The sequence below is a fragment of the Hemiscyllium ocellatum genome, chromosome 12, assembly GCF_020745735.1.
Source record: "Hemiscyllium ocellatum isolate sHemOce1 chromosome 12, sHemOce1.pat.X.cur, whole genome shotgun sequence".
NCBI classification, from domain to species: Eukaryota; Metazoa; Chordata; class Chondrichthyes; order Orectolobiformes; family Hemiscylliidae; genus Hemiscyllium; species Hemiscyllium ocellatum.
In genome coordinates this window covers 51,550,910-51,567,064 of record NC_083412.1, presented here as the reverse complement: position 1 = coordinate 51,567,064, position 16,155 = coordinate 51,550,910, and the positions used below count along the sequence as shown (strand labels likewise).

At 39.4% G+C, this 16,155-nt stretch overlaps 1 protein-coding gene across 1 annotated transcript in view; it reads right to left on the bottom strand.

Annotated features, from left to right (window-relative positions):
* Positions 1-1,059: 1,059 nt before the first annotated feature.
* LOC132820754 (cytochrome b-245 heavy chain-like) overlaps positions 1,060-16,155 on the bottom strand; it is a 43,810-nt gene continuing 28,714 nt past the window's right edge. The window contains exons 11-13 of the mRNA XM_060833040.1: positions 14,228-14,374; positions 9,485-9,609; positions 1,060-1,968 (exon numbers count right to left, since the gene is read on the bottom strand). Coding sequence (XP_060689023.1) covers positions 1,842-1,968; positions 9,485-9,609; positions 14,228-14,374 — 399 coding nt within the window. The 3' untranslated portion in view covers positions 1,060-1,841. The remainder of the gene's footprint in view (positions 1,969-9,484; positions 9,610-14,227; positions 14,375-16,155) is intronic.

Here is a 16,155-nt window from a genome sequence, read left to right as displayed (position 1 = left end):
TTGGGAACAGTTAATGACATTGTACAGTATGTCAGGTGCAAAGAAGCATATTTCAGATAATTATGGGGATCAGTGGGTTTCTATTAAATGTCTGCTGAAAACCCATGCCCTGAGATGACAACAGAAAAGTCCAGGAAGAGCCACAAATGGGCTGCATGGAGTAAGACAAGAGTAAACTTTCAGACAAAGTGTAAAAAGGAGTTCAAACCAACCACTCAATGGGAGAAGAGGATAGGCAGGGAGCCTGTGTTGAACCAAACATTAGGTTGCTCTAAATATCTTACACATAGACAAAAATATTGGAATGATTTTTCTTTGCTGAAGGGAGCAGAAAGGGCAGATTTTGCCCTGGATAAGTACTCATTTACATCCTGCCACATCAGCAATTCAGTTCTGGATTGAATGGTTCGTGGTTGAGCTTCCCAACTTGCAACTACTTGCAACCTTAACCTGCCACTGCCACAATTATCTACTTTTCCAGATGGTGAGAAAAGTAACTCCTAGGGCTGCCGACCTTCCATGTTGGAAGGAGGTCCATAAATTGACCCATGATGAGGAGGAGATAAGAGACCAGTGGAATGGCCACTGAAAGCCACTCCACTGCACTTGCCTACAACTTCCCTGATCTTTCATCATGCCTACCTTGTGAATGCCCCTTCTTGAAAAAATATACTCACTGGTGCAGCCCTTCATAGCTACAGGTATCCAGCAATGCTCTACAGCACTCTGAATGTTCCAGCCTCTGACTGAGTGTCAATCCTAGGCAAGGGTGGGACTTTAGTGGCTTGGATCCTAATTGGACAAGAAACTTTCAGGACCGCACATAAGTACCTGGCTGATGATTCATCTGTTGGGGGTAAGGAATTCATCATTCCTGAAGTCACATAACCTAAACCTTAGCGTACAGAGCACTGAATCCTAGTCCTCTACTCCAAAATATAGTTTTGTATAGTGACACCTTTTACTTGAAGAAAGTGACAGAACTTATCTGCGTGAAAAACCAAAGACAATCACCCTCATCTTCTGATCTAGGCCATCAAAATCAAACATCAGACATAATAATCATTGAGTTTTTTATTCAAGTATTTCTTTAATCCTATACTGAAATTACAAACAGAAATATTATGTTACATTCAATGAAGTTGGTGCTTTAACTAAAATTGGAAACTTGCCTGACTCCAAGGATTAAACACAATGTACACTCAATGTCAAATATCAACAGTTTATTTGTATCTATTTTTCAGGCAAAGATAAAGCAATTTGTTCAAAAGGTTGAAGCTTTATGCACCCTCATCTTAGTCCGTTGAAGCTGTGCCATTTACATTTAAACTATTGCCCTAAAGCTTTTTGATTTCTAATTAGCTCAGGTGTGACAAAAAACAGATCTCATTTTGGCTCCATTAGCATAAAGCTAGTCCTTGAGCTTCTTATTTTCCAATATGTCAGAATGAATTTCAAACTTATTTGCAGTTACTGAATGCCCATAAATGACCAGAATGTATTGTAAACTCCTCTCGAAATCATATGAAAAATTCAATTGTTTACTGCAAATATCTCATGTACAGTGCTGTCAAAGTTACTGGGCATGAATTTCAACTCATTTGAATTCACACCCAAGAATTTAATTTTTAATCTGTTTTCTCACATTGAGGATATTTGCACTATGCTTTTATGCACAAGCTTGTAGCAGGAACAGTCAAGAATAACATTTTAAGAAAATAATGAAAAACTAATGATGATGCTAGCTAATGTAGATGCATGATGACGATATCTGAGTGTGTTTTATCATGAAAAGTTACAAATAGTGTGGAATTAATGAAAACAAGTGACATCAATAGAACTCAGAAGTTTTCCTTGTTGAATATGAAATGCACACCTCTTGGATCAGCTGATGAATGAGCAATACTCATTTTATTTAATGTTTTAGCCAGAGCCTGTGGTCCACAGAGGAAGACTCCCACATTAGTGCTGAAAAAAGAAAGATATTTATTTCAATAACAAGTCCTTACTTTTAAAAAAAACATGGTCTTACCTATTTTTGACTTGTGTTTACTCTTTAGCTGGAAGGGTAAAATTCAGGTTTCTCTTAAAAGTATTATCAAATTGACCAACAGAAAACAAAGTGTTTTTAGAGTACTCGTGGATCCTGTCCTGCATCGGAAATGTAGGAAATGTGATAACCACTTTGTGCTGGCAGTGTTCCACAAACAGACACAGGATGGATGACGATTACAATTGAATAAGGGAAAATGTTGAACAGAACACCAGGGGAAATGTCTCACTTCTGTTCAAATCATTAACATCTAATATAGACAGAAAGGATGTCACTCAACTGAGAATGGTACCTACAAAACTTTATTGTGTCCTTCATATTGTATCAAAATTGTCAACTACATTTGATGTTTAGTATGGTGCTGGAATTAAAATTTTCTAACTATGAGCCAATAGTTTAGATTAGATTAGATTACTTACAGTGTGGAAACAGGCCCTTCGGCCCAACAAGTCCACACCGACCCACCGAAGCGCAACCCACTCATACCCCTACATTTACCCCTTACCTAACACTACGAGCAATTTAGCATGGCCAATTCACCTGACCCGCACATCTTTGGACTGTGGGAGGAAACTGGAGCACCCGGAGGAAACCCACGCAGACACGGGGAGAACGTGTAAACTCCACACAGTCAATCGCCTGAGGCGGGAATTGAACCCGGATCTCTGGCGCTGTGAGGCAGCAGTGCTAACCACTGTGCCACCCACAAAAAACTTTGCAATATCCAGCACATTCCCACACCACAGTCAATTCCCTTGGAAGCTAACCAATGTGACTTTTGTTTTGAACATCATCACTGCAGCAGAGATCGAAGCAGCATTTTAACAAGCTGCAGCAGTGGAGTTGATCAGCAGAAATGGCAGTGGTGGGATTCAACCCACGCCCCTCTCGACACTGGAACCTGGATCCAGCACCTTAGACCGCTCGGCCACACTACCAGCTGATACACAACAATGCAATAATACAGTAATCCTAGATGAAGCTAGCTAATAAAGTTGAGGCTCTTGGAGTTAGAGGGTGCTGTAAGACAGTTCAGCGATTGTGTAAATTCCCAGGCTGAGAAATGAAAAAAAAACAGAAGTATATGCTCAGGAGTTACGAATCATCTTGGACTGTTTCCTGGAGAATTAATTGTTTCTTCAATGGACAGTGTGAAGTATATCTATGAAAAGTGTGTTTAATTGTGCTAAAAGGAACAGGGAAATGTGTTGCTTTGTGGCATACAGTATAAGCTGTCTATAAAGAGAGTGCTTAGTCAATGATGCTCATTAGAATTTGCTCAATATTATTCATTAGAATTTGTGATATCTTGATGGCATTATCAGAATTTGAATTTTTGTCAATATGATTATTGACCAGACAATGTAGCAAGTATATTGACAACATCCACATGTAGTGTAAGTATCAGGTATAGGCCAGAATAATGGAAGCCACCAAGCTGTATCCCTAAACTATTTGAGTTATCTAGGTCCTTCTGGTCCTTTTGTAATATTAACCTTAATCAAGAAAGCCATTATGCCAATAAAACTGACTTTGGATGCTGGAAATCAGAAACAAAAGCAGAAATTGCTGGAAAAAGCTTAGCAGGTTTGGAAGCTGTTTGAGGCTGTTAATCTTGTCCATAAGACCATAAGACATAGGAGTGGAAGTAAGGCCATTTGACCCATCGAGTCCACTCCGCCATTCAATCATGGCTGATGGGCATTTCAACTCCACTTACCAGTATTCTTCCTGTAGCCCTTAATTCCTTGTGACATCAAGAATCTATCATTCTCTGCCTTGAAGACATTTAGCGTCCCGGCCTCCACTGCACTCTGCGGCAATGAATTCCACAGGCCCACCACTCTCTGGCTGAAGAAATGTCTCCGCATTTCTGTTTTGAATTGACCCCTCTAATTCTAAGGCTGTGTCCACGGGTCCTCGTCTCCTCGTCTAACGGAAACAATTTCCTAGCGTCCACCCTTTCCAAGCCATGTATCATCTTGTAAGTTTCTATTAAGTCTCCTCTCAATCTTCTAAACTCCAATGAGGAAGCCCTGGTTGACCCATAAGAACAGGAGTGTCAGACATCCTGTTCATTCTGGCAACTGGCTCTGAGGAAATTGGATCAATGTCAAGGACTCTCCACGTGTAAATAATGGGTGACTTAGTGACATGATGCTGGTCTATGTGGAGTTATGTCCATCAGGATTAATGCAAGAATCCAAGTTGGATGAATCTATTGTACAACTGTATTCATTATTTCAATATAGTGCATGAGTTAGAAATTTGCACTTAAACAACACACACAAAACTAAATCAGAAGAATTAATTTAATTGTGTTTCAAGGTTTTCTGAACAGTGCTTTTGTCCTTTTCTTACTGAAGAAGTATTAATACAGGATATCTTGTCATATCACCCTTTCAGCTATTAATGGGAAATTCAAATTTATTTTTAACAGTTTACAGTCTTAATGGAGATTGTTAGAAGAGTTCTCAAAAGTCTGCAGGAAAAGAGACACGTGGGCATGCATGTGCATTGAGTTTTGAATGTGGCAGAGTATATTGAGAGAATAGTTAGCAAAACATATAGGGTCTTGGATTTCATAAAACAAAAGCAGGGAGGTTATTCTGAATCTTTATAAAACTTTTGTTATTCTCCAAATGGAGAATTGTGTATTGTTCTGGTCACCACAATTTTTGGAAGAGATCTGTCAAAAAGGTTTGTGTGATGGGAATTTCAATATTAAACTGGGGCATTATCACCTTGGAGCAAAGGAGATTGAGGTGGGTGTTGATAGAAATATGCAATTTTGGTCCGGGTTTGGATAAGGTAGAAAATGAAAAATTGTTCCAAGAAAGATTCAAAACAGTAACTCTGCTTCTGTCAGAGTTGAGTTTCTCCAGCACTTCCTGCCTTACTTCAGATACCCAGCATCTGGAGTATTTTACATTTATTTGAATGAAAACTATTCCCATTTACTGATGTTACAAAGACTAAGAGACATAGATTTAAGGTTTTTGAGCAAGATACAGAGAATAAATATAAATAATTTGGGACTGACTACCAAGATGATGATGGAAAAGGAAACAACAATGTTTTCAAAAAAACATTGTAGTCACCTGAAGGAAGTAAAGCTGCTAAGCTTTGGGATTGAGCTGAGAAGTGGAACTGACTTAGAAGTCATAGAGTCATAGAGATGTACTGCACAGTAACAGACTCTTTGGTCCACCTCGTCCATGCTGAACAGATATACTAAATTAATCTCGTCCCATATCCCTCGAATCCCTTCCTATTCATATCCCCGTTCAGATGCCTTTTACATGTCGTAATTGTACCTATAAGCACTACCCTCTGTGTGAAGAAATTGCCCCTTAGGTCCCTTTTAAATCTTTCCCCTCTTATCTTAAATGTATGCCCTCTAGTTCTTGATTACTTCACCCCAGGGAAAAGACTTTGTCTATTTACCTTATCCATGCCCCTCATGATTTTACAAACCTCTATAATATCAACCCTCAGCCTCTGATGCTCCAGGGAAAACAGCCCCAGGCAATTCAGCCTCTCCCTATAGCTCAAACCCTCCAACCCTGACAACATCCCTGTAAATCTTTTCTGAACCCTTTCAAGTTTCACAACATCTTTCTGATAGGAGGGAGACCAGAATTACACACAATATTCCAAAAGTGGCCTAACTAATGTCCTGTACAGCTACAACATGACCTCTCAACTCCTGCACTCAATGTGCTGACCAAGAAAGGAAAGCATCCTAACTGTTTTCTTCACTGTCCTATCTACCTGTGACTCCATTTTCAAGGAACTATGAGCCTGCACTCCAAAGTCTCTTTGTTCAGCAACACTTGATGGGGTAAATGGAAATAATTTATTCTAAAAGTGACTGTGGCTAAAAGTAATTTATTCTTTGCAATGCAGAGCTTCTTTATTTTGATCACATTTGTTTGCATCGAGGACATTTCTGTGTGCATTACTATCAATTAGTTTTAGATTGCGACTATAATTAAAACGGAAACAATATAGTAAGGAAAATTTAGAATTACTTTCAATCACCTGTGAATCTGAAATTGTTTTGAAGAATGTCTAAAGAAGGCTGTTAAGAGTGTGTATCATTTGTAAAAGGATTAATTATTTTCTTTGATAAGTATAGTGATCTCCGTGATCTGGAGACATCTAACCTGGAAGTGATATCATAGGAAAGAAAAAGACAAAAGAGAGAATGCGGGTCTACAAATAGATGAGTTGGAGGATGAAATTTAAAGATACAGACATAAAAATAGAGTTGACAGAAACAGAAAGAAGAATACATAATTCATCTGAGGAAAAGCCAATGAGGTCACCCAACAAAAAATGTGTTTTTCAGTTTGGCAGTGAGAGGAAAAATAGAATTCTGGGAATGAATACGACCAGCTGAAAGGGGCTGGATCCCAAAATGTGGTGCAAATAGTTCAGGCATATAATAGAGCTGAGGGGTTATATCAGAAGACTGGGCTGTGAACTGGGTAACATTAGTTGATTAGTTGAAAAGTAATGTTTGAAAGCTATATCATCAGAACTGCCAAGCTTAAAGGAGCGAGGTTTCATCGAAATGCATCCTACTGTTCGTAATCATACCCTTGGGGTCTGAGGATGAAAGCTGTTGCTGGATAGGACCCCTGATCTACCTTGCATGAATAAAGAACAGGTTGTAAAACTGTGCTGTATATGTAATGCCATGTTGCCTGAAGGGGGGAGGGCCTGTTGTTGTGTAACAAATATCTTTTCCATACCAGTTGCTTAATGTGCAATTTATCTTTTTACTTGACATATAATTTGCCTGTTAATTCATGTTCGTTTGTGTTGTGTCAATGCAACAATTACAAGCAGTCAAATCTTGCTGGTGATTTCATCATTTAGCAGTTTGGTAAATTTGATTATTTTGGTTACAGTTTGTAACAAGATTTACAGCTGTTCATTTTCATTGAACAGTCACTTGTTTACACATGAAGAGTCTGCATTAAAAAATTGTTTTGCTGACACTAGCTAATAAAATTTGTAAAATTAAAGTTCAGTTGGGAGTATTGTATCTTCTAATTTATGGGAGGTTGGTTGTCTCACTTGGCTAGCTAGCTGTTTTGCAATGCAGAGTAACACCAATAGTGTGGGTTCAATTCCTGCTCCTGACTAAGGCTACCATGAAGGACTTTCCTTCTCAACCTCTTCCTTCACCTGAGGCACGGTGAGCCTTGGAGAAAACCATCACCAGTTAACTCCCTCTATTCAGAGAGCAGTCCACTGGGACTATGGTGGCCTTACCTTGTATCATTTAGTTTTTAATTTATATAGAAACTTTTCTGTGGCCGCATCAGCTTCTTTCAGCACATAGTTAGGTCTAGAAATTCATTAAGGCAAACTATTCATTTGTCTTTGTACATGCAATGGAGGCAGCTCTATACAGATAGGACTTGACCCTGGACTTCCTGATCCAGAGGAAGGGAAACAACCACAGTATCATGGGAGCCCAATATAGCTGTTTTATCATGGGCGTCTGGTATCCAAAGGTTCTCCACAGACCATATTGTTAGCATGCCCTATAATCATCAAGGAATCTGTTGAACAATGGTGAATGGACTCAGAGTCATAAAGATGTACAGCATGGAAACAGACCCTTCAGTCCAACCCGTCCATGCCGACCAGATATCCCAACCCAATCTAGTCCCACCTGCCAACACCCGGCCCATATCCCTCCAAACTCTTCCTATTCATATACCCATCCAAATGCCTCTTAAATGTTGCATTTACAACTTCCTTTGGCAGCTCATTCCATACACGCACCACCCGGTGCATGAAAAAGTTGCCCCAGGGAAGAGACTTTGCCTATTTACCCTATCCATGCCCCTCATAATTTTGTAAACCTCTATAAGGTCACCCCTCAGCCTCCAACGCTCCAGGGAAAACAGTCCCAGCCTGTTCAGCCTCTCCCTTTAGCTCAAATCCTCCAACCCTGGCAACAATCCTTGTAAATCTTTTCTGAACCTTTTCAAGTTTCACAACATATTTCCAATAGGAAGGAGACCAGAATTGCATTATTCCAACAGTGGCCTAACCAATGTCCTGTACAGCCGCAACATGACCTCCCAACTCCTGTACTCAATACTCTGACCAATAAAGGAAAGCACCTAAAACGCCTTCCTCACTATCCTATCTACCTGCGACTCCACTTTCAAGGAGCTATGAACCTGCACTCCAAGGTCACTTTGTTCAGCAACACTCTCTAAGACCTTACCATTCAGTGTATAAGTCCTGCTAAGATTTACTTTCCCAAAATGCAGCACCTCGCACTTATCTGAATTAAACTCCATCTGCCACTTCTCAGCCCATTGGCCCATCTGGTCAAGATCCTGTTGTAATCTGAGGTAACCCTCTTCGCTGTCCACTACACCTCCAATTTTGGTGTCATCTGCAAACTTACTAACAGTACCTCTTCTGCTCGCATCCAAATCATTTGTGTAAATGACAAAAAGTAGAGGACCCAGCACCGATCTTTGTGGCACTCCACTGGTCACAGGCCTCCAGTCTGATAAATAACCCTCCACCACTACCCTCTGTCTTCTACCTTTGAGCCAGTTCTGTATTCAAATGGCTGTTCCTTAGGAAAAGTAAGGGGCTAGCACCTGATACAGACTTATTTGCAAAATCCAAGTGTGACTGACTGGAGAATGTGGAATTATTATTTTCTCTTTCTTCAGCAAGTTGCAGGCAATTTTCAAAAAAAAAGATTATTCGAATAATAGCATATTCTGAGTGTGCAACTATTCATGAACAGAATTTGAAATAACACCATTAAATATATGACAATACCGATGACTTTCAGTCATTTCTTATTAGAATAGATTAGACTCCCTGTTGGAAACAGGCCCTTCGGCTCAACAAGTCCACACTGACCCTCCAAATAGCAACCCACCCAGACCCATTCCCCTATATTTACCCCTGACTAATCCACCTAACACTATGGGCAATTTAGCATGGTCAATTCATTTGCAAGCAAATATTTAATTAATGGGAAAGTTTTGTCTAAGACCCATTTTGCTTTATCTAATGCATTTTGTAATTTTTTAATTTTTGTTTTAGTTTGTATTCGCTATGGAGTGAAATGAAAATTATGCCTGTTCTCCTTTTCTGCTACTTGCAGACTACATCACAGTATGCAAGTCATTCAGAAATTGCTGTCTCACTGTGAGAAGGAGTCTTGAAATATTTTAAGTTCAGTTTATGATAATGGAACACCACAGACTAATAAAGGCTGGAAACCAAAGCAACAATGAAAGATATAAATGTGTTATTAGTATAATTTTCATAAATCCATTTTACTTTTAGCATTTACAATGTAGATTTGTGCTGGAAAACCAAAACAAAAACAAAATAAGCCAACATTTCAGGTGCTCTGTTTACTCAGCCTACCTTGGATGATTGGTTGCAATGCTTTTGAACTCATTCTCCCAGTTGGGTCTCCCGTATAAAGTCTTTTGTTTCAGTCCTGTGATGACATCTGTTTGAGCTTCATGGTGCATGGCAAAGTGAGTGGCCTAACAGCATGAAAATAACATTTCATATCTGCATTAGTGTCCATCACTGACTTGAGGGGCAATGGTGTGTTCTAAAAATATACAAGTGGCTAGAATGAATTTACTAAGACACCTCGTACAAAGCAAATAGGTAGTGATAACAAGGCAGAAGATGTATTATCATAATCAAGCAAAAGTTGAAACATTTGAAGAGAATAATAGAGAAAGAAATCTGATACAAACATGTTCACCATTCAAATAATAATTTTACAAACAGTACTAATCCTGATGGAAATTGATAATACCTCAGGGTGGACTCCTTAAGATGCAAGCGTATAGTAAGAGTAGGTACTATTAATCAACCTGTTCAGGCGTGTCTCTGGAGTGGGTAAGACTGGAACCCAGGTTGGTTGGTTTAGAGGTAAGGACACTATTACTGTGCCACATGATCCCTTTGGAGCTGGTGTAGACCATTTACTCCTTAGTTCTGCTCTGCCATTTACTAAGATCTGATTTTGGACTTGACTTTCCTGTCTATGTCTGATATCCATTGACTATTTTGTCAGTCAAGAATCTACATCTCAGCCTCCCAGGAAGAGAATTTCACAGACTAACCGTCTTTGAGGGAAAAAAACCTCCTCAGCTCTATCTTAAAGTGAGATGACTTATTTTTTAAGCTATTCCCTATTTCTAGTCTGTCCCATAAGGAGAAATACAATTTCAACATTCAAACATTATTATGCATTCTTCGAACTAGTACCCATGGGGATGGCCTCAACCGGGGCCTTGGGTTCATGTCATACTACAGTGATCCCATTGCAACACACACACACACACACACACACACACACACACACACACACACACACACACACACACATTCATTCTAAAAGATGGGAGACTTAGCAACAATTCTGGGCTTTTTCAATGTATAAATTCAGTTACATCACACTGGAAACTTTTGCTATAAATTCTTTGTCTTATGATCTTATATTCCACAACCACCTGATGAAGAAGCAGTACCCCGAAAGCTGGTACTTCCAAATAAACCTGTTGGGCTATAACCTGGTGTTGTGTGATTTTTAACGTTGTACACCCTAGTCTAACACCGGCATCTCCAAATCATGAGTTCCAAGAAAAACATTAATTAATTGATGACTTCCAAGCCTCTGCAGTCTATTCTACAATACTTATTGACACACAAGGTTAAGAGGTTGCAAATTTTTGCAGTTTCTACAATTGATACTTAAAGATTTTGGATGATTGATATTTTTATTGACTCTTAATAGGAGGAAAGTGATCTGGATAAAAGAGAGCTAGCTCCTTATTTAAAAATGATAAATTTAGAGGGCTATGGAGGTCAGACTGAAGAAGGTGACTAGATGGGTAACTCATTTGGGAGCCAGTACAGACATGATGATCAAATAGCCTCCCTCTATACTGTTAAATTCTATGATTCTGTAATTTATCTGGATGGTATAAGGTGTGATGATATTGCACAGGGGATTCAAAAGGTAAATTAGATTCCTTACAGTGTGGAAACAGGCCCTTTGGCCCAACAAGTCCACACTGACCCGCTGAAGCACAACCCACTGTGCCACCATGCCACCCATTGAAATGATGATTTATTAGGAGAGTTGTGGGGATAAAGGTCTGCTACTGGAACTAAATCAGATGTGTTTTTTAAGGAATGGACACACAGATAACTGGTCAGTTGGCCACTTTCTGTGCTGTACGGTCATAGAGTCATTGAGATATACAGTATGGAAACAGACCCTTCGGTCCACCTCGTCCATGCTGACCAGATATCCTAATCTAATCTAGTCCCATTTGCCAGCTCTTGGCCCATTTCCCTCTAAACCCTTCCTATTCACATACCCATCCAGATGCCTTTTAAATGCTGTAATTGTACCAGCTTCTACCACTTCCTTTGGTAGCTCATTCCATTCACGCACTATCCTCAGTGTGAAATAGTTGCCCCTTCGGTCCATTTTAAATCTTTACCCCTCACCTTAAACCTATGTCCTCTAATTCTGGACTCCCCTACCCCAGGGAAAAGACCTTGTCTATTTATCCTGTCCATGCCCCTCATGAGTTTATAAACCTCTATAAGGTCACCCCTCAGTGTCCAATGCTCCAGGGAAAACAGTCCCAGCCTATTCAGCCTCTCCCTATAGCTCAAATCCTCCAATCCTGGCAATACCCTTGTAAATCTTTTCTGAATCCTTTCAAGTTTCACAACATACTTCCAATAGGAAGGAGGCCAGTCCTGCACGCAATATTACAAAAATGGCCTAACCAATGTCCTGTACAGTCACAACATGACCTCCCAATTCCTATACTCAATGCTCTGACCAATAAAGGGAAGCATACCAAGTGCTTTCTTCACTATCCTATCTACCTGCAACTCTACTTTTAAGGAACTATGAACCTGCACTCCAAGGTCTCTTTGTTCAGCAAAACTCCTCAGGACCTTACCATTAAATGTATAAGTCCTAAAGATTCTATGATTCATAATATTTTTATAATGTGACCAGTTATTTGCTCGATATGGATGTTTATTGTTGTTTAAAATGTACCAGTTATCATTAGCAGAAAAAATGTTGAAGATAACTGACTGGATCAATAGAAACTTTCAATTCTGTGATACTTGGGTAAGTTTGAAATTGATAGCCAAATAGAACTTTTCTTAGTGAAACATTGAATTTATCCACAATGTCAGAATCACTAAACAATTTGCTACAATTATACATTCAGCTTTAAACCTGTACAAACGTATGTTGCTCATATGTTCCTGTTACATAGGAACATATGAGCAACATAGACCATTCAGCCCATCAAATATGCTCTACCATTCAAACAGATCATAGCTGATCATTTACTTCTACTCCATGTTTTGTTACTATTCCCATATTGCTTGATGTCATTCTTATCCTGAAACTTTTCTGTCTTGAACATGCTCAATGATTGGGCTTTCACAGTAATCTGGGTAGAGAATTCCAAAGATTCACCACTCTGAGTGAAGAAATTCCTCCTTAACTCAGACTTAAATGGTTTGCCTCTAATTCTGAAACTTTATCTCTTAGGTTTTTGCTCACCAAACATCCCAGCCATACTTAGCCTTTCTTGTGCAATAAGAATTTTGTTAAGTTTCAATAGGATCACTTCTCACTTTTTGAAATTCTGCAGAATATCAGCGCAGTTTCTTCAATCTCTCCTCATAAGACAATCCTGATATGTGAAAGATTAGTATGTTGAACTTCTCTTGCTCGCTGTCTGTGGCAACTGTATACTTCTGATAAAGAGACTAAAACTGTACATGATATTCCAGGTGCTGCCTCACCAAGTTCTAAACAACTGCAGTGGGACATCTTTCTTCTTGCATTCTAATCACTATGCACTGAAAGATGACATGCCATTTGCTTTCCTCGGCAACAGGACTAAGCTGGGAGATGCAGGAAGGATGTTCCAAAAGACAGGGAGTCCAGAACCAGGGATCACAATCTAGGGATAGAGAGTAAACCACTTAGGACTAAGATGAGCAAACATTTCTTCATTCAGAGAATAATGAGCCTCTAGAATTCATTACCACAGAAAGCAGTCAACGCCAAAACATTGTTTGACTTCAAGTGGAGTTGGATACAGCACTTGGAATTAAAGAGATCAAATGGTATGGGGGCAAACCAGAAACAGGCTGCTGAATTGGACAATCAGTGATGATTATTATGAATGGCAAAGCAGGCTTGAAGACCTGAAAAACCGACTGCTGTTCCCTTTCACTATGTCTAGGTTTCTGATAATTTGCTGCACATGCACCCTAGTTTATAAGTAATTCAGAAACAAGGATACCCTTTAGACATCAGCACTTCCCAACATTTTTCAGTATAAGAAATGCTCTGTCTACTTTTTTTGATTTCTACCAAAATGAATCACTTCACATTTATTCACTTTATATTCCATCTGCCATGCCATTATCCATTAACAAATCACTAGTTAGCCACTTATATTTTTTCAATATTCTTCCTGACCATAACCTTTACAATAATAAATTAAACAAAATAAGTACGAGGTGTAAACAAATATACTTCTGGCACATACCTTATTAATCTTTTTCAGCAAATCTTTTGTGAGCCCAAATATCTGGCAAATATTATGTTTTTATTTGCTTCATACACAAATGCACTCATCAAATTATTTCCCACAAGTAAAATTCATGACCAACTGAAAGATGAATTGTATAGAGTTTTAATCAGTGGTACTATGTCAGAGGCAATGCTATTTGACATATGACAATTTATGCCTGGATGGACACCTTTAGCAGAAAACCTAGCTGCACTTCCCTTTGCAAAGATCCAGAATGCTGGGGCATGTTGAAATGTATCCTGCTGCCCTGACTGAAATCGGCTATTTTACATGTTATAAATCAGGTCCAGAATCTTCCCTCTCTGTGCAGCTAGCACTATGAAGCCCAATGAACCATTAAGGATCTCCTTTGGCACAATATGCATTCCAACTGCAGATTAATCATTAGAAGGCAAAGGAAATAATGAACAAGAGTCCAGATCTGTCCCTTTTTTGATCAGACCTTTATGATGAAGCTTGCTGGCTTAGTTTGTTAACAATAACAATAAAAAATTACCTGATTTTCATCCCATCCAGTGAGGTAGATGTTGTAGCTCAGGAAATCTGCATTGCCTCTTTCAAGCATCTGTGACTCAAGTGACTGGAGGAGGTCTGCAAACCACTCAAATGCACTTGTTTCTCGGCATAGCCAGTAGAAGTAGATCTGAGAGGAGAATATAGATCAATTCCCTCCAACTCCTTTTACCTTTCCAACTACCCATTCACAAATTATGTCCTGCCATTTTATTTGTCCCTGAGGCACAAACCATCATTTCAAATTATTGAGAAGACCCAGATGTAGAATTCTATATCACAGAACTGTTGAATGCTCAAGAAGATTTGTAATGGTTTGGTGCCCCCTTCCTCTCTTATAAAGTCTAACTGTCACTTGGAGAAAGGACTAACTCTTACTATATCTGGAATGCACATGTTCTCCTTATTAGCATAATGAACACTTACATTGACCAGGTGATTCTGGCTTTAACTGTAATTAAATATTTCATGTTACTACTTTGCGTCTCTTTTGTGGTGGTTTTTTTGTACCCAAAACTGAATACATATTCCAAGTTGAAAAATAAGAGTGTGTTGCTGAAAAGAAAGACATTTAGCAGAAGCTTTTTTGTTTTGTATTCAGCAAGAGAAGGTAGTCAAATTTCAAATGACCAGAACTATTTCTACTATTGGAGTAGAGATTGCTGATAGTTTGGCAACTTGACTAATTGAAGTATGACCATGGAGAACACAGTAGGGAGCAATGGACTCTCTAGACTCCGGGCAGCATAGGTGGCTCAGTGGCTGGCACTACTGTCTCACAGCACCAGGGACGTGGGTTCAATTCCATCCTCGGGTGACTATCTGTGTGGAGTTTTGAACATTGTGTGGGTTTCAGCTGGGTGCTCTCCTACAATCCAAAGATGTACAGGTTAGATGGATTGGCCATGCTAAATTGCCCCATACTGTGCAGGTTAGGTGGAGTAACCATGGGAGGTGCAGTGTTATAGGGTAGGGGAGTGGGTGTGAACTCAATGGGTCAAATGGCCTGCTTGTACACAGTAGTGATTCTATTCTATTGTACACCCCATACTTCCAGGTAATTGAGTAAAGGGACAAGATATTAACATATTTTGGTTTTTGGCAAGAATGGATCTTTGCAAATTAAAATAGGTCACTTCTAGCAAGCATTAATGAGCCATGTTATGAGATTGCCTAATAATCTTAAATTTATTGTTAGCGTTGCTGTTAGCCCACTCAAGACTGTTCAGCAACAGTATTACGCAACTACAGAATTACTTCTAAGAACGAACATTTTGATTTGGGTTTTGCAAGCATGGAGTGTTTGAGTATGATCCATACTCTGCTATTACCAACAGCTTTTTGGTTTTTGTGAATCATCAGATTCCTACAGTTTCCCATTGTTTTTTCCATGGCAGTGAGTCAGCCAATCAATCATCTCAATGAGAATATGTGCAGTCTTTTTGTAAGGGAAGAGAAAGTGGTGTTAAAAAGTAGGTTTTCAATTATTTTTGCAGGCCCCAGAGAACTAGGAGCTGACCCCGAAACCTTCCTATTCTTTGTGATTAATTACTCTTGCCTCCCTCTCCCCACCCAACATAATTTGTTAGTGGGAATTCTGGGCTGATTCCTCAGCTTCAATCAGGCTAAATGCATCAGCCTACCAACATTTTCTTTTTATTATTTTTATCGTTACTCGAATGGTTAGCACTACTGCCTCATAGCACCAGAGTCCTCGGTTCAATTCCAGCCTCAGCAACTGTCCATGGGAAGTTTGCATGTTCTCCCTGTGTCTGCTTGGGTTTCCCCCGGCTGCTCTGGTTTCCACCCACAGTCCAAAGATACACAGGTTAGGGTGGATTGGCCATGCTAATATGCAGGCTAGGTGGGTTAACTATAGGAATTGTAGGGGGTCGGTCTGGGTGGGGTGCA